Raw genomic sequence first — 18905 nt, forward strand, 5'->3', positions numbered from 1 at the left:
CACGGGGGGGCCCCCCCTCACCTCACCTCACCTCACCACCTCACCACCTCCCCTCCCCTCCCCTCCCCTCCCCTCCCCTCACCACCTCACCACCTCCCCTCCCCTCCCCTCAGCCCCAAGGGCCCCCCTCAGCCCCCGTTACCCGTGTGATGAGGAAGCGGTCCCCGCAGGGGCAGGGGTAGCTGTACGTGCCGCTCTCCGCGTCGTACTCGAAGTCCTCGATCTCCACCTCGTCGTGGAACACCGCCATGATGGCGCCGGGCCGGAACGGGCGGGACGCGACCGGGCGGAAGGGGAGCGACGGCGCATGCGCAGAGCCCGCCTGCCCCCCCTCCCTTCTCTCCCTCCCCTCCCGTCACGTGACGCGGCGCCGGGTAGGGCAGGGCTGCGGCGCGGGCGGGCGGGGGGCGGCTGTTGGGGGGGGCGCGCGCGCGCGGCCGTTGGGCAGGTAACGGCCGGTAACGGTCTTTAACGGTCAAGGGGCCTGAGGGGAGGCTCCCCGCGGGGCTGCGGGCTCGTCCTGAGTCTTCTCTCAGGGCACGGACAGAGCCGGGAAGGGTGCGGGGGTCACAGCCGGGGGACGGGCTGGTCCCGGTCTGTGAGGGCACGGCTCGGAGCGGGGCACAGGGCACAGCCAGGACTCGTCGTGAGAGGTTCTGGAGTTCGTTAGCTGCGGAGCGAAAACTACAAACCGATTTTACTGGGGTTTGCAGCGTTGGGAGGTGATTGATGATGGTATCATCCAGGTCCGGCAGGGTCCGCACTGGGAGAGCTCAAGAGTCAGTGATTTAGGGCAGTCTCACTCATATATTTATTTATTTATTTATTATCATTTTTCTTTTTTTTTTTATGCGTAGAACTGCACATATTTATATCCTAAATGAGCAGCTCTCAAAATGAGGCTAGCTTTAATGGCCTGCCAACGCTAGCAGCACAATGATTAAGTTAAGCCAAGTGCGTAAATTAAGCAGCTGATAATCCTTCTACTGGATTTTAAAGTTAGGCCACTTGTTTGGCCAGCAGGTGTCGCCATGGTTGGTAGCAATCCCAGAAGAGGTTTTGAAGGGTGCAAGATGCTTTAAAGAAGAAAAAAATGATTTAACCTTCATTCTCAGTTCTTGGCCTCCAAAGCAAAACGTTGGACTTCTTGGTGTGATGATTTAGTTACAGTCACAGGTATTGGAATAAACTGCTTACATAAAAATGTCCTCTTTCAAACTTCACTTTTAATTAATTGATGTGATAGAGTGAAAAGCTCGAAAACAGGAATCAAAAAGCAGGTGGAAGCCTAAAATGGGAGATGCAGATGAATGTGAGCAAGCTGCAGTATCTGAACAACTCTAGATCATAAGCTGATCCCGTGAATTTGAGTAACTCGGTGCTTTCTGAGCAGGGTTTACAAACTGAACGTGCTGATCTCGAGTGAGGGGTGTGATTTCTTCATGAGATGTGTACATTGTCTCAATAGACTACTTAAAGAATGATAGTACATGTTACCAATACCTTTTCCACATTTGCACGTAGACGGTATGGAAGTATTTTGTTCAGTAAAGTACTCAGTATGTGCGGTGGCAAAAACTTTTTACCGCAATTTTGCCTGCTGGTGGTGGAAGAGTTTTTAACAATTCCGCTTTGAAAAGTCACAAGCTGCTGTGTAATTAAATGCTAAAAGGCTATCACAAATTACGGACAGGAAGTATTTCTTACGCTTGAAGTGGGCATTTTAAGCAGTTACAGTAAATGTATTCCGTTTCTGAGCAGCCTCATTTACGAAAGCTCTGCCTCCCATTTGTACAAGATTACAAACAGGACAAATTACCGAGTGACCAGCCAGTGCAGCTGCTTGTGAAAGCCCAGCGTATAGGCCTGATTAGTTAAACAAGCTGGATCATTGCCATTTAAAAGGATTCAAAGGGAAAAACAAACAGTTTGAAAATAAATTATATGCTTTAAAAGAATGCGGGAAAAGGGGATTTAAATTGAAGTAAAAGAAGCAAGGGACAGCTTCATAGAACCAGTATGATAACTTGCGAGGTGAGGATAATATGGTAGAGAATTATGTTAATCCATTTTAGGAAAAACAAAGGCAGATTTACAAGCAATGAGAAATATCTTTTGGCTCACTGTGAGCCTTTTCCTACACTTGATGAGTGAAGGATATTTCTGATGTTTTGAAAATTGTGCGTCAGCTCATATTTCTCTGTCAAAGCTCCATTTTGGTACACAGTTCTGAAATGCACCCTGTGTCTCCACAGGAGTGCGTGGAAGTCTCTTCTACCCGTTTAACTGTTTAGAGGTGTAAGTATTTTGTAGGGTGTATGATTTGCTGCGTTGACATATGTATTTCTACATCAGCCCCTTAACCGTTCCAGAAAATAGGGGGCATGTACGTGTTTTTAACCCATAAATGGTTTTATTTAATGTTTATAAATGTCTATTAGAAAATAAATTCTGTCTGGGAAAAGGTAATACATATTCAGTGTTTGTCCAATCTTTTTTTCAAACACAAATACTGTGTGAGCACTTGGAATGACAGATACGCTGGCCAGGAGGGACTGCTGGGTGTCATCTGGTCAAAGTCCTGCTTGGAGCAGGGCCGGTGCCAGCGCGGGATTAGGCCGGCCCCAGGTGCAGGCCTTCACACTTCAGTTCATTGGGTTTCTGTCGTCCAGTCCTGCAGTTTCTCAGCGTCCCCTGGAAGGGACGCCGTCCCGTTCAGCAGGCTGGCCGGCCCTGTGACTTAATACCCCCCACACCCACAGGTTTGCCGGCGGTACGTTCCGTCACCATCAGCCAAGCTCTCAATGAAGGTGACAAACATCAAGTGGCCACCAAGCCTTCCCGTCTGCGCCCAGCCACTTTTCAGCCGCTCCAGCAGCCCCTTTGTCTGGCCTCAGCTTCCTAATGCCTGTGGTGTGGGAGGCGGTGTCAGAAACCCCAGGGAAGTCAAAGCACGTTGCGTCCGCCGCCGTCCCTTATTGCACGACCACACGCGTCATCGCAAGGAGACGGCCGGCGTTGTCAAACACGGTTTGCCCTCCGTAAATCCCCGCTGAATCGCCCTGATTGCTTTCCCGGCTTTCACGCAGGTTCCAAAAGGGCAGGCCCTGAGCATTTTTCCGGTGACACGGGTGGTACTGACTGGACACGGACACTGCTTCTTGCTTCTTAAAGATGGCCGCGCGCCTGTCTTTCTAGTCAGGTGAGGACTTGCCCTGATAACTGTGGCCTCTCACAGATGGTAGACAGGGGCCTCACAAGCATGGCTACTGTGTCTCATGGTGCCCTTGTATCCTGTCGGGCTTTGTGCATTTGGGTACATCCAGCTTCTCTAAGCAGTCCCTAAAACTGTCGCTGCCCCGCTTTTACCTGTCCTCCTTCCCAAACACTCGTGGTACAGGGAGAGGTCTGGCGGCAGGCTCTGCGTGTGAGGACAGAGGTGAAAACGGGGGGACTTCATCATTTTATGCATCATTTGCGACTAGGCTGTCTTTCTGTTCTATTCGTGGATGCATAGTTTCACTTCTTTATTATACTTTCATATTTCTAAAATTCCTTCTTGCTGCCTTGTACGTCTGTTGCTAATTTTAGCTCCAGCTGAGCTTTGGCCTTCCTGGTTTCATGGAAGTAAAGGGTGAGAATGAGCAGTGCCAAACAGCAGGTATTTTACTTAATAAATATTTATATGGATTTTTCAGGAGCTGGAGATTCTGAAGACAGCCCGGCCATCATGGCTCATGCCACTATTTACATGGGTGTGACGATTCCTCAGTTCCTGAGAGGTGCTGGCAGAATTTGTCCTGCTCATTCTGCGCTGACGGTGTTGAGGCACTCTGCTTTTTGTTACTGCACAGTGAATGGGTAGGTTATCCATCTACAAACGCTTTTTTTTTTTTTAAGGAGAACGTCACGATAACACTTCAAAATAAGTCTGACAAGTTATTACAGACCTGTAAATACTTAGCTAGCTCCTGATTATGTTTTTCCATTTAATTCTTGCTTAGACTTACGTCATCTGAAGTGTAGGCTGGATTACACAGGCAAATCATTGTACTAACAGAAATTCCTATCAGTGAGGGACAGTAGCACAGTTGTCAAAATGACAATTTGTTTGCTTTTTGTTACAGCACATTAAAATCAAAAAGGAAAATGGATCATCTAGAGAGAACAGCAAGCAATTTTCGCCAGGAGGTTAGTGTTCTGTTCTTTGGGATGTTAGTAACTTTTTTTGTCTCGTGTGAAGAAACTGGATAATTGGTTTTGATTCTCAGGATTCCTTTTCTCTTCTACTAGAGTACATTTCACTTTTTTTCCCCTCATTTTTCATATTTGATACTGTTGTAAAACAGGTGGATTTTGTGGTGAATGGATGAAATGTAAGGAGGAAGAAAAAATTGTCAATACACATAATTGTTTACTTCATGTTAGACAACAAATTTAATTGAATTCTAATCAAGTATGGACTATGATAGGTAATGAAAGCACACCCCTGTCCACCACTTATACATATGTTTCTCAGATTTTTATGGATTTCCACAACTGTGATCCAAATTTGAGATTAACAAAAAATGTGGAAAGTGTAATTTTATACCATGAGAAGAAGGATAGAGGTGTAGGTGTCTTGGAGGGAGAGTTGTTTGTTGTAAAAAGGATCTTGGTTTGTATGTGCTTAAATTCACAGGTACAAGAAGATTGGGCATTGTTCTCCATCGCAGTCCAGAAATGCTTATTCTGGATACAGTTTTGCACGTTTTTTCCTAATGTCCAGAGGGGAACATAGTCTTGTATTTCATACGGGTATTTCCTTTCTGCAATTAGCTAAGTAGGTGTTCTGAAATTTTAAATGTTTTGAGAATATGACTGCAGTTCTCAAAAATGTTTCTCTAGTGAAACAATTCTGAATTTTTCTTAGGCTCTTCCAGAGAATGAGAGTACTTTTTGAAAGTAAAGTGGGAAAAATCCCGTCCCATCCACACACAGCTGCTCTAGTGGGTCCGATTTATGCTGAATTAACTCAGCACACGGATGGAGTGACTGCGTAGAGACAGGTGTAGATGGATGCATGTTCTTGTTTGCTTCAGACATGGAAAGACGGATTGCAGTTTTACAACCACGTTTTTATCTTGTATATTTCTGATTGCTTGCCTTGCTTACTTTTTGTGGTGAAAGCAAAAGCTGGGTAGCTGGAAAATAAGTGGAATAAGTGGATACTCAGGAGCTGGGAGCTCTGCGGTGGTGCGGAGAACTGTGTAAGGTCTGAGGGCAAGAAGGAAGCTGTATGGCTAGGGTGGAAGAGCAGGGCTCAGTTCTGCTAACACAAATTCTCAGCATGTTAGAGGATTATGTTGTTTCTTTTTTAAAAAATGCTTGATTTATATTTGGTTACTTTTCTTCTGACCACTTTAAAATCAGTTTATTTTAAATCCTCCACTTGGTTTGAAATTCCGTGTAATCAGCAGTTTGCTTCTCGCAGCCTGTATTGCCTTATTTGGCCATCGCAATCCTCTAGAAAGATGAAAGAATTATAGGTCTGCGTTGCATTAGCGTACATGCCACACTATCACCTGCTGAAGTGTGGTAATGTGAAGGGCAAGGGCAAGAAAAAGTGCCTGACACTTTCTTGAAATACAACGGCAAAGTCTAGGGTCTTCCTCTCTTACTGCAGCCTTGCTCAGGGCTGATCGGATACACTTGCGATGGGCTGAAATACTGGCTGAACATCCTTGGTCACCCTGGCAAATTTCATTTTTGTAATAACTTCATCCTGATTATGAAGTATGTTTCCAGTGCCCTGTCAGATGTATTGACCAAAGAACAAATTAGGGAGTGTACACAAGAGTAAAGAAGGGAAGAAAGAAGATCCAGAAGATCCAAAGTCCATTTCCTGCACTTGCAGTTCCTCCGTTAAAACAGCCATTTAAGTCATGTATTTGACATTTTGGCTTGTTAATGTAGAATGATCACTTTTCCCATTTAATGCTATCTGTTAAGGTGGAAAAGAAACGTATGCTACTTTATTTTAAATTGGCAAATGTCCTGCTGTTTTGTGGGACAGCGGATGTGTTCAGATGTTGCTTTACAAAGAAATTAATTTCCTGCCATGTGTTTTAAATTAGCATAGTTTCTTTTCCTTTTCCTCCTTTTCCTCCTTTTCCTGTTCCTCCTTTTCCTCCTTTTCCTTTTCCTCCTTTTCCTTTTCCTCTGCTATTTAGTCTTACACAAATAAGAAATGATAAAGTTGTGGTGGCGTTACTAGTATTTAATAATGTGGCTTTAGCTTTTTCTAATAGAGTTATGCATATTGGCCTGTTTAGAAACTATGTAGGGTACAACTTTTGTTTTAGAGGTAAAAATTTGATAATTATAAGTCAAAATACCCAAAGAGGAGGGACAGGGAAGGGATGATAATCTGTGTTGTATTTACGGACATCAAAGAGTCTAAAGTTATGTGGGGCAGTCCTCCCCATGTGATTCTGTTGCTAGATTTGCCTTTCATTTAGAAAAGTACTATTTTTCATCATTTGTATTTGGTTTTTGTTGTTGGGTTTGTTTGGTTGGTTTCTAACTCCTTAGAAGTGGTATCAGATAAATAGCTGTGACTTTTGCATCCCCCCCCATCTGGTTGCAAAATAAAAACTCCTACATAGACCAGTAATGAACGCTTGTGTCTCAGTTTCCCTGTGTGTGCAGGTGACACACGTGGTCAAATGGGTAGGTGTGTAAATGCAGTAATGCAAGGCATTCAATTACTTCGGTAAAACTAGATGCAGATCCCAAATTCTGCCAGTGACTTCAATAGCAGCTGATAATTTTGCAAGTTTCCTTTGTCAGTCTTCACATCAGAGATCTTTTTATTTCGTTGCTGGAAAGATAGGGGAGTGTTTGCTTTGTGCAGGTGTCAAGAGAATCTGAAAAGTGGTAGTTGGCAGCTGCTTCTCTTTAGCTGAAGTAAAACAAGTTGATACACAATCTTAGATGAAGCCTGACAAAAGTGACAGACGTGGTGGTCTGTAAGTAGGAAACCGTTTCTCTGTTCACTCTGTAGGCCCCTGTCTTCTTGGTTCCCTACCGCAGTGAAAAAATGTTGGTGCTTTAGGTAATTAAATATTGCGGGTAATGGGAAGTGATAGATATCTCCCCTACAGATCCTTAAGTACTTTCCCTGAAGATGCTGTTTACATAACGCAGTGACTTACTTTCCTTTTGGTAGGTAATTTCACAGGCCAAAGTGTGTGGAATCACCAATGAATCAGAGACAGTCAAAAGACTCCGTCTGGCTATTGCAAATAAAGATTTTACGTTCAAAGCAGGACAGTGGTAAGATTTTCCGATATTTAAGGGGAAAATTACTCGCAGAAGTCCACTATAACAAAATGGTAAATGGCCTCTGATAATTGTGCCTTGGAAAAATGTAGTAGTTTATATAAGAGGATGTTTTATTATTCAGGGCTGAGAAAGTGCTGGTATTTTTTAAAAAGCCATTATTAAATATGCTAATATTAATTTCAAATGTTCAGTCTGATCGTTTCAGTATTTTTCTCTGGTTTATAAGTGCTACAAGATTTCTACAAGAGAACTTCAGAATCGAATTGTTCAGTTGGAAGGGACTCCCAAAGATCGCTGACTCCAACTGCCTTTGAAGTACCCTGCACTTTATTCTGCAAGTTGTATTTACAGCTTGTATTTACTGGTCATTCTTACAGTGGAGCAGGGACTGCTGCTGCTTTGCAAGTTATTTATTTTTTGGTTTTAACTGTATAATTAAACCAGAATTGCCTGTTATCTTTTATTCTCCCTCCCCCCAAAGCTTCCTCTTTGAAAGGAAGAGCCTGTTAAGTCAGTTTCATACAGAACTACGTATCTGCAAACTTGAAAATAATGGTGAATTATTAAGTCTTTAAAATTGGCTGCTTGTTTAAGCAACCTTACAGTGCTTTTGTTGTTCTCCCCCCCCAGAACACGCTGGATTTTCACGTTTGTCTTCCTTTCTTATTAAAAATGCTTTCGCTCCATCAATGTTTTTCTCTCTTAATTTAAAATTATGAGTAGTTGCTTTTGGCATTGGTCATTTAAATGGTTCTTAAACTTTTTATTGGCTTAGGCCATCTGAAAATGGTTTTGCTGGAATCAAAGTATAGCTGTGAGGGTATTAACAGCATATGTTACTCTTGTAGTGTTAATATGCTGGCTTTTAAATTTAGAACCAGAACACAAGATGTTGATTGCAATAATTTGTATTTGTGGAGTAATTTGCTGCAGTTTTTGCACATGTGCAGTGACTCATATTAAATTCTTGCTTGCCAGTACTCAGAAAGTGCATTTACCCTCCAAAAATGCTGCAGCAATTATCCTGCTGAAAACTGAAAGCTTTAATTATAATTACTCTTTTTCATTTTCTTCTTCCTTTAAAGTGTTCTAATGCTATTGTAAGGGATACAACAAGTTTTCTATACTTGTAGCTATAAACTGTGGTAACGTTTTTTGATGAGCCATACAAAATACCAGACCACAATTTCCTGAGTAGAAAAGGCTAGCTTGTTAGAATTCGCTATAGATGTTACAGCCAAAGATTATCACTAAAAAATATAGGTATTTTTGAAAGTGTTTTAATCACCCAGTTTTTCAGAAGCAAAGCTTAATTTGTTTTTCAAGCATGCTGGTAGATGTTGGTCTTCATCTGACTTCAAGTAATAACGAAAAGACTTGTTCTGTTATCTGTTTAGATTTCCTAAAACACACGTTGAGGTATGTGTGTGTTACAAATAACCTACAACAAGTAGCTTTATGGTTTTGTTTCTAATCTCCAGCAACCGTTAGTAACTGCTAATGGTTGTTCTTTTCTTAAACACTTGGCCTAGGTAGCCTGTAAAATGAAGGAAATGAAAAACAGCCGTAAGGTCTTCTCTGAGTTACATCTTTTTGTGCCTCTCCTTTTTATGAGGCTGTAACACTGTGGTTTTTTTCTCTTTTCTCTACAATTCCTTTCACTTAAGCTGTCACAGATAGTATTTCCTCTGTCCTCTTACACTCCCTATGCACAGCTGAGACATGTCATCAGAAATACAAGCTAGTCCACAAATTATAGTATCCTAGGCGCTGAAATCTTTCATCATGATGTAACTGGGAAAGAAATACATAGAAGGAAAAATACACCTGCATTAGTACTATAGAAGGGAAGAACTACATTCAGTTTAGGCTTTACAGCAACGTTTGCTTTTGTATCTAAGTTTCTCCACCAGGCATGAAGAATTCCTCCCTTTATAGGTCAAGGAGAACATTATAACTTGAATGTAAATTGTTACTTTACAGCATAAATGTCATTTCTTATTCATTTCGTTAATCTAAATAGTGAGATTATTTTCCACCAGAGGGTGGTAAAGAGCTTTAGTAGCTTATTGAGGTGTTCTTTGATATGATACGCGCTGCAACACAAGAATCATCCTTCCTCATCTCTCGATCCTTACTGCCAGGGATGCTGAGCCCCAGTTAGTGGGGCTGCAGAAGCTGAGGACAGCGAAATAAGCGAAATGACCGATTTTTACAGATCAGCCAGCCTTCTCAAGTTTTGTTGTTTGTTGACCTTTCATGTGCAGTCAGATATTTCTATAAGCCATCAAGTTTATAAGCATAAAGTAGAAAAGTCTTTCACTGTACTACTGTGCACTATGCACTTTGCGCATACTGCAAGAGAAAGAGAATATTTTTCTTCAAAGGCTGAAATTTTGTAGGGAGCAACCAGGCAATGTTTTTTATCCAGTAGTAAACCATTCAGAGTGCATCTCACCTCCCTCAAGATTCTAAAGTCTCCATGCAGAATACAGCCTTTCTGTTTAAAGACAACATGCAGTGGAAACTGGTCTACATTTCATGTTGCGTTCCCATTTAACTAATACTGAGCCAGCTCAACTGAGGCTTGAATTGCATAATCATTATGAAGTACTTGGCATTGCTTACCAGTGCGGCTGTTCCCTAAGCGGAGCAGCACAGTTGGCTTTGAACATTGGTTTTATTTTGAAATACAGGGATATTGTTATGTGCTGTAGAAAATTGAAGTATTTAAAGATTTGGCAACACGGAGGAGTTTAAATGTTAGTTCACACACTGACGTAAAACTTTTTCAGATGCTATTTGAGCATGGAAGCCTTACGTTTATGAAAATGAATTACAGCTCGCACGTAATAATGACTCGCCTTCCATATTATCTAATTGCTGGTGTTGCAAAAGGTTGGCCATATGTTACCTGCTCATGTGTAGAAACAACTGATGCATGGTTTACTTTTGCTTAAAGGAAATTGTAGTTAACTTATTTCAGCCCCAATTTCTACCATATAGAAAAAGATATCTGCCACCAGAGGGCACTGCAGCTCAACAGGTAAAGCAAAGCTGCTTATTCTAGTAACTGACTTTTTACATAAAGAATTTTTTTATTTTTTTTTTAATTCAAATATTTCATCTTCCAAAGAAAAGTGTTTATTCAAAACCCCCAAATTTCCCCCAAGTGAGTTTCCCACCCTTCCTTTGTTTCAAAATCGAAGAGAGCAACAAAGGCATTGAAAAGAGCAGGATTTAAGCTACTCTGTCAGGCCATATTGTGTTTTTGCTTTGTTTTAATATGCAAATAATTTATTTAAACAGTTATAATTCTAGTCTGTTGCAAGACATTGCATCTAATGCTCAAGGCAGAACAGTTTAAAGACCTGCTGGTATAATAATGATGATGATGATGTGTTTCTAGATGACAATAAATCTAAGAAAATGATGTTAGTCAAGATTAAGTCTACTTATTGGAAAAGTTATGCTGTGGAAGTGAAGATGTTTTTGTAAAGGTTGGGTAATAGAAATAAAGCCAGCAATTTTGTTTTGCCTACTGTTTTCCATGTTTTGGTTTTGTTTGTTTGCTTGTTTTAACTTTTGGTTCTCATCAATTTTTAGGGTTGATTTCTTTATTCCTGGAGTATCTGTAGTTGGGGGATTCTCAATGTGTTCAAGTCCTGGTCTGTTGGAACGAGAAGGAATATTAGAGCTGGCAGTTAAGTACACTGCTCATCCTCCTGCTCACTGGATTCACACTGAGGTAAATGAGATTAGTTGTTGATTGTGAGCTTTAGCATTAGTTTTTCATTTTCTTTTCTCAGTCGGGGAGGGTGGGGGTGTTAGACTACTTTCTATATCGACTGCAAAACTCCTGTTGACTTGTTTGAGCATTTTTAATACCATATAAATGTTAAAACCTTTATTCAGTGAGAAACTGAAATAGGATACTGATACGGTAATTTAGTTATTGTGATCTTTTTTTCATCTAAAGGTTCTTGGTCCTTTGCAATTCATGCACTGAAATCCAGAATTTGCATAGTATTCTTTTAAATATGCAGTATTTTTGTAATATTGACATAATCTAAGACTTGATTTGTTTCCTATATTAAACGTAAGGTCTGACACTGGCCTCCTGCAATGTTTTGTCCATCTGTTTACCCTGTTTAGTAAGAACAGTACTATCTCTGCTGCTGATCCTGTTTCATTGATGATCATTCTTACCAACTTCTGTGCTTTTCACAGTGTTCTTTACTATGAGCTGTCCTATTTGCTATTTCCTGTCTGGTATTTAAATTGCTTAAATGTGGCCGCAGGATTTAAATTGACAGATTCTTTCAGGTTTACAAATACCGCAGCAGTGTTCCTTGTACAACATATACAGTAAAGATTAATGCAACTTTACTAGAATTGAAAATATCCAAAGTGATGCTTATCTAATACTTAATCTAGTACTAGCCCATCCACAATATTTCAGTTGGTGCCATATCAACTTATCTCCACTGGAACTTACACAAAATAACCTTTTTGAGGTGTTGTGTAGAAAATGTAGTGGGCATGCCAGCAAGACCACGTAATAGTTAAAAGAGAATTGCCTGTTGTTTTGGTAATGCTCTTTAAAGAGAACGAGAGCCTAAGTCCATAATAGCCAGTCTCTGAAGACTCTCTTTTAGGATTTTTGATGTCATAATTCAGTTTGCTGCTGATGAATTTTCTGGTTGAATTTATAGGAAAATCTTCAGTGAAAAAGTAAGCTAGTTCACATGTGATGCTGAAGAAAAGCCTGCAGGGTGTCTATTGACTGTTCTACCTAAACAAAAGTGCATGCTTTTTCCTTAGGAAAGAAGAAAAAAAAAAACAAAAAACAATCTAGCAACCTAGAGTTTGAAAAGGTTGTATATAGGGCGAAAAAAAATCTGGTACTTAATTGTTGAAAAGTTATTTATAAGGGAAGTTAATATCTCAGGGTAAAAGATGTCATGGGACCAGTACAGATTCAGAGGTATTTAATTTTTAATATTTCTGTATATAAAATCAATAATTTTAGTACAGTGTACCTTATAGCTTTTGGAAAATACAGCCTTTTATTTTAGAACAATGCGTGTGTAATGCATTGCCTCACTTCTCTAAGGCATTTTAGATCAGACAGGAATGAGATTGTTGCACTCTAAAAATGCTTATTTCCACAAAGTATATCATACCCAATTTCTTGGGAGGAAGTGCTTTTTTCTGTAAACGATTAACTTCTAATGTTTCAACTTTTCTTTTTCTCTCTTTTTTCCTCCCTTGTTTTGCTTACCTCTCCTTTTTATTTTTAAAACCCTGTATACTGTCTGAAATGAGTTCTGTTTTCTGCTGCTGTTGGTTCTGTTAACTTACAGAGAGATGTGGGAGAACTCACCTGGCTCCTCTGTACTGCATTCTCACTCTTCTTACAGAGAAGCACTACCAGTTTACCAAGAAGATACTTACCCACGTTTTATTTATTGTACTTTAGTTTCCCATGTATCAAAACAAGCAACAGCAACAAAAAACATGCTTTGGCAAACTTCTGTAAGAAATTGTTTTTTTCTGTACAGAGATTTTCCCCCTTTTTCTTCTTCTGCAACACTGAAGCTGCAAATGCAGAAGTGGTCCTGCAGGAGATGTTCTTGTGGATACTGACATCACTTCTGGGTTGTTTCTTATTAGAAACAACCTTGAGTCTATGAAAAACCTTGAGTTTGTGCAACTCATTCTGGCTTGCTATGAGGCCTCACAGCAAGGCCTTTTTTGACATGAGACTGGGATTGAGTATAATTGTGATCCTTGCATGTTAACCTCGGGTTTTCACAGCCAAATACTGCTGTTGAAAAACCATCAGGTGAATCATTCCTCTTCGTCTCTTATGTGGGTGGGAAGGGGGAGTCACCACCCTGCCTCAGCAGAAGACTGAAACTTCTGAAAGTACAACTAGATCTCTAGAGACACTGTGTAATAGATGACTTCAGATAAATGGAAACTGCATTTATTTTAAAATACCTTATTTTTCCCTCATTGGTCAATAAGAATAAAAAGCTGAAGTTCAGTAAGTCTTGTGACGTTGAGGTGCGAGAATGATTTCAGCCTTTGCTTTTAGTTTTGAAATTAAATATCTTCTTTTCCATCCTAGTGTACTCTTGACTCAGAAGTGGCTCTGCGAGTGGGAGGTGATTTCTTCTTTGATCCTCAGCCTGGTGACTCCCCTGTAAAACTAGTGCTGATAGCAGGAGGTGTTGGAATTAACCCATTGTTTTCTATACTGCTGCATGTAGCAGATCTTCATGGATACCAAGAGGGTAAAGGAAATGCATACAAAATGGGAACGGTGAAGCTGTACTACAGTGCAAAAAATACAAAGGAACTCTTATTTAAGGTAAATAACAACTAAAAAAAATTAGAACTCGGATATTCAGCTATTAGTGTGTGTATCATTCTGTTGCCAAATTACAGAGAACTCCTCTGTGTAGGACACCGTACAGAGGCCAAATCACTTCCTGCCTCAAATCCCACGTGCGTTTTAATTACTCACACCAGTGTACAAATGTCGGATGCTGTTGGATATACCTATTTTCATTGACTTCCCGATCAATTGATTAGCCCTTCATGTCCACAGCGTGCTATAATCTTGTAAGAGCATCCCAGTATACCAGAGATTCTACGTACGGTAACGTATCTGTGTATATACACACTAATAGTATGAATTATGCTATACATTGTGATAGCATAACCACATAATTGCAGAACAGATTGTATTGAATGTAAAGACTAGCAAGAGTAATTATATCAAAAGGAAACGCTTTCCAAACTCATAGGGAACCTTTGTTGATAAGACGGTAGTTGTTATTGGGTGTTTGAATGAAGGATTTTATAAGCAGTTCTCATAAAATTGCTTCTAGCAGTACTTCGTCAGCATTTACTTAGCAGTTTAAGATCAGTTATCACACACTCAGCCATTAAGGGTTACTGACAATGTTTTATGGTCATGTTAGCACAGCTTCTGTAATGAAGCATCCCTAATGATTTACGTTTCTTTGAAGAATTGAAAGCTTTTGATTGCAAGATCAAGGTGAAAATTTATGATGACTCCTGAAATTGTACATAGGATCCATCATGAGTTTTTCCTCTGTACTCCTACCTTATTTCTAGACCCGAAGATGTTTGCTTTCTTGAAGAGTCATTTGTTTGTTGTTAGAAGCAGCATAACAAACTGGAACCTATCTATTCTTCCATCTGGCCCTTCTAATCTCCCATTCTATTCTGAGCCTGTCCGCTATTTTTCAGCGCAGGAGCCAGCATTTCTTGGGTTCCGGTTCAGTAGCGTTATGACAGCAGAGCTGTATTAGAGCTTCTGGAACAGAAGAGAACACAATGATATGTTGCAATGCTTAAAATAGATTTTTCCCTTTGTTTTTCATGTCCCTCCAGAACACTTAAATAAAATTCTTTATGTCTGTGCAGAGGATTGAGGGAATAGGATCACTGGAGTCTTTATGTTGTGTGAGATACATCTATATAAATCGCCATGAGGAATTCCTAGGGTTTTGCTGGTGTTTTGGAGGACCTGTTTCCTGCAGCAACGTACATTCAGTGTGGTCCTTCATCCCTGCCAGCCTAGGGTAACTGGTCCAGCACTGGTTTGGGATGTGCTCTGGTTTCACAGCTATACGCACTGCTTTTGAAGATCTCATTCTTTAAAATGGTGGAAGCAGTCAATCTTAGAACAGAACTACAAAGGACAGCATATTAACTGCTGCTTCAGGGTGCCATTCAGCTGGGTTTTCCTCATTCCATTAGGACTGAATGTGATCCTTATTTCTTTATTGTGGCTGGGATGCTGGGATAGGTGTTTTCCCTTAAGTGTATATGGCTCAGCTGCCTGCTTTACTAACTTACCAGGCTGCAAAGATCCTGCTGAGCTGTTCAAATTCTCCTTCATTCAGTTAAAGAGAGCCTGTCCCTTCCCCTAGGATACCACAGGAAAGTATTTTGGTGTTGTATGCCACATGTGTGTGATACCTGCCACTTTCCATGTCTCTCAATTTATGGAGTGGTAGATGTACAAGTAGGTGCTGTGAATGACTGCAGGATTATTTCAGCAGGTTAAGTCCTGCCTTAAAACTGCTTAGGCATGCCTTCTGGCTAGGTCTTAGGACTTGGACTCACCAGGACAGGATTTGTTTCAAAAGTGCTATCAAATTGTACATGGTTCCATATGAAGGGGGTGGAAGTTCAGAGTTGCATTCAGAACAGTGAAAGCAGGACAGTATTAGAGGTACTGGTACAGCAGTGTCTTACGTGCTGCTCTGTATTCCACGTCTTTGTAGGGAATCAGAAACAGGTTTGCTATGGAATAAAATGTCTGCTTTTTTTTTTTTTGCTAAGCAGTCCATGGCAGTCTGTTCAGTGCAGTAACGAGTTAGTAAGGAAACCCGTAGCAAAATGAGCTAATTTACCTATTCACAGAATATAAATTATTTCCAGTGTCCATTCCAGCAGTGAAAATCCCAGTTGGTACAGAATCTAGACAGTAAACTAGTCTTAGTTTCAGAACTAAGTACAGCATCTGACTGACAGGGTTTTTTTGTTTGTACGTTTCTGTTGTTTTGGTTTGGTTTGTTATTGAACCAAAGCCACTAGGTTTGTGGTGCTAACTACCACAGTTGTGAATTACCGAACTCAAAATCAGAGTTTCTACTCTGGTAAAAATAGTGTGAGTACATTACACAGTAGTTGGGTTTACTTGGGGGAAAAGAAAGAGTAAAGGACCTAGAAGTTTTATCAGATAAAGCAGCTGAGACTTAAAAAATTAGTAAGGGATGATAAACACTTGCTTCATGATTTTTTTTTCTGTTGTTTTTTTTTCTTTTTTTTTTTTTTTTTAAATGGAAAACCCATGTGGAAGTGGAAGAAACCAGGAAAGGACATACCTGGTTGTTAGATTCAAATCTTAGAAATTACAACCTGTTGTAAAAAAGGAGAAAAGCTCTAATAACATAGCTGGTAGTATATTCAGATTCCAGGTATAGAAACTCTGTGTACTTCTGCAGATCAGTCCTTTGAAGTCGAGCCCGCTGAGTCCTCAGTGCTGAAAAGCAAGAGTCCTGGTACTGACTAATAATCACTGGTGCGCTGGGACGGTATGCGTACATCTGCTTTGATTTAATGGCCTGTGGTATAAGCAAGTGTGTTTAACATTACAGAAAAATATTCTTGGTTTGATGAATGCATTTCCTGGAAAGATCACGTGTCGTTTCCACGTTACCCAGCAGAGCTCACAGATCTGCGAGGAGCTTCAGCCGTATGTCACAGGTAAGCGTCACAGCACTGCACAGCGCCCCTTTCTCCACTTCGAAGTTTGATTGCCTCCTTGGAGATGAAGTTTAACGTAACTAGTTCCAGCGTATGTTTACATACATAATTTCGTATTTCTAAAGTTAAAGATTTAAAATGAGATGCGAGTTAAACCCCAAGTAATTTCAGTGTACATACTATGCTTTGGAGAAAAATTATACTTTTGCAGTGTTTGTTTGCTTTTCTACTGAACCACCTCTATTGAATCTAAACTTCATACTGGTATTTCCCACTGAAAATTTATTCCAGAAACTAGTACTTACTTTGCTTAAGGCAGGACTGATGAAGGATAAGATGACTTGCAGGAGGTACTTCATCATGTTTCCATTTCTGTTGTATTTGTCTTAGAGATACTTATCTATTTTTTTTCATCTTAATATGGGATTTTTAGTTGTATGTAAGCCATGTTTCTGTTCAGTGACTAATATCCCATGCATTCCAAGCTGGAAGTACTGATCTAGATTCCCAGAAGCACAAATGGGTTTGGAGGCCTCAAAACTTGATACCTATTACCCTTAACCGGGCCTGACATTTTTAAGAAATGAGTGGTTAAAATGCCCCTAACCAGTGATTCTTTTTGATATTACTACATGAGTAAATATCTCTGTTCTCATTTCCTACTTTTTTTTTCACCAGAGGGAAGAATATCTGAAAAGGATCTAGAAAAACATGTATCTAAGGATACTTTATGGTACATCTGTGGTCCACCTCCAATGATAGAATCTATATCCAAACTACTGTACAACGTTGGTGTTCCTAGGAACTGTGTTTTCTTTGAGAAATGGTGGTAGTGAACAGAAAATAATTTGTTTTCAGCGTATTTTGATATAGTGAAATGTACAGAAAATGGACTTTGAATTATTTGGGAGATTTTACTTCATAAATGAAGCTGTCTTCAATCATAATGGTGTTCTTTTAATTTAACAGTAATATAACTGTAATACAGTGCTGCTGCTTTTGGAAAAAAAAGTGATTTTATATTAAAGACATTAACTGTTCTGGTTTATGGATGATTTGTTTATTTCTTATGGGTAGCAGCATATTTTGACTTTATACACTTGTTGTACTAGTCACCTTTTAAAAGACTCTGTGTCCAATTCCACAGTTGTAGAGAACTGATTTTACAGCAGTGCCCAATCAGTTTATAATAAATAATAATTCAGGCCATAACTTCTGAAACACTTCTGAACTGTTGTGCTGCTGAGTAAACACACTCCCTTCCACGGTTCTAGATATTAAAGTAATAGTTTTATGGAAGTAGAGGTACTGCATTGTGACTTCCTACACCTGCCCATTCTTGTTTAAAAAATAAACAAACCCTTTTATGGGGTTTACTTAGGTCATTGTCAACTGTGTTGACAGTAGGAGACATTTTTTCTTAATCATATTCAGACCTGCATTAAAAATACTGGTGTGTGAAAAATCTGTCAGCCCCCGGCAGCGCTGCACAGAGCTACTCCTGTGAACCTGTATCCCTTTGCTGGTGCTGAGGCAGGCCATCCAGCTCGTGCTTACAAGCGCCGTGTCCTCAAAAGCAGCAAATATCAGCAACAGCTGAGACAGGAAACCTCCTTAATCCCGCTTCAGTGTAGAGTTTTAGAAGGTTGCAGGACATACCCATTTTGGTTGGGGGAAAAAAGTGTCTGGAAACCTTGCTCTTTTAAGGTGTGGCTGTGCCACGAGGTGCTGATAGCTATGTCCTTCTTGAACAAAGTCCCCTCCTCCCCCAGCTTGTAGAAAATCTCATCATAGAAATGTTGAAAATAATAATTTAAAAAGCTATAATGAGAGAGAATTAATTATCCGTACAGACAGTTCAAGTCCTTAAGTGGTAGATTCCCAGTCTATACCTGAAGACCTCAAAAAAGGAACATTTAAATTACTACAAATACTAAGTAATATTGGATTATTTTAAAATCTGAAACAGATGAGGCCTCCTCTTTGTTACTGGTTCTTTTCCTTGAGCTAAATATTTCAGAGAGTGGTCAAATAGATAATGCAGCAAGCTTCCTGCCATCAACAGCCCTGTAGTTTGCCTTAAAGTGAGGTTGCAAATATGCTGATCCCATCACCTGGTTTTCAGCCTGGAACAGCACTGTTGGTGTCAAATAACTTTTCAAGGATCCCTTCTTGGTACTTGGGTAAAAAGGCCTATCACCAGCCCAGCTGTAGTTTTCTCCCAAGAAATTGTTTCAGCTTCAGTCTGCCGAGTCTTGGCACTG

At 40.2% G+C, this 18905-nt stretch overlaps 2 protein-coding genes across 8 annotated transcripts in view; one reads left to right on the top strand and one right to left on the bottom strand.

Moving 5' to 3' along the window:
• DPH3 (diphthamide biosynthesis 3) overlaps positions 1-346 on the bottom strand; it is a 40292-nt gene extending 39946 nt beyond the window's left edge. For 3 of the 4 annotated variants that reach the window (XR_013946442.1, XR_013946443.1, XM_080579703.1), the window contains exon 1: positions 143-346. Coding sequence is in view for 2 of the 4 variants with exons in the window: in XM_080579703.1 (XP_080435829.1) it covers positions 143-250 (108 nt within the window). In the remaining 2 variants the exon portion in view is untranslated. The remainder of the gene's footprint in view (positions 1-142) is intronic. The other variant, XM_080579704.1, reaches the window with a different exon arrangement.
• On the top strand, positions 276-17689 carry OXNAD1 (oxidoreductase NAD binding domain containing 1). Of its 4 annotated transcripts, XM_080579692.1 has the most exons (10): positions 276-374; positions 3090-3202; positions 3699-3861; positions 4128-4191; positions 7211-7317; positions 10933-11074; positions 13463-13499; positions 13605-13705; positions 16533-16641; positions 17320-17689. In XM_080579692.1, the coding sequence occupies exons 3-10, from the start codon at positions 3731-3733 to the stop codon at positions 17472-17474; spliced, it is 846 nt and encodes a 281-aa protein (XP_080435818.1). In that variant the 5' UTR covers positions 276-374; positions 3090-3202; positions 3699-3730; the 3' UTR covers positions 17475-17689. The 4 variants fall into 4 exon arrangements, with proteins under 4 accessions (XP_080435818.1, XP_080435815.1, XP_080435816.1 ...); XM_080579689.1 differs by having other exon boundaries at positions 281-374; positions 13463-13705; XM_080579690.1 differs by lacking the exon at positions 276-374 and adding an exon at positions 754-1176 and having other exon boundaries at positions 13463-13705.
• The last annotated feature ends 1216 nt before the right edge of the window (positions 17690-18905 follow it).

This window comes from Anser brachyrhynchus (assembly GCF_964034855.1).
Source record: "Anser brachyrhynchus genome assembly, chromosome: 2".
NCBI lineage: Eukaryota > Metazoa > Chordata > Aves > Anseriformes > Anatidae > Anser > Anser brachyrhynchus.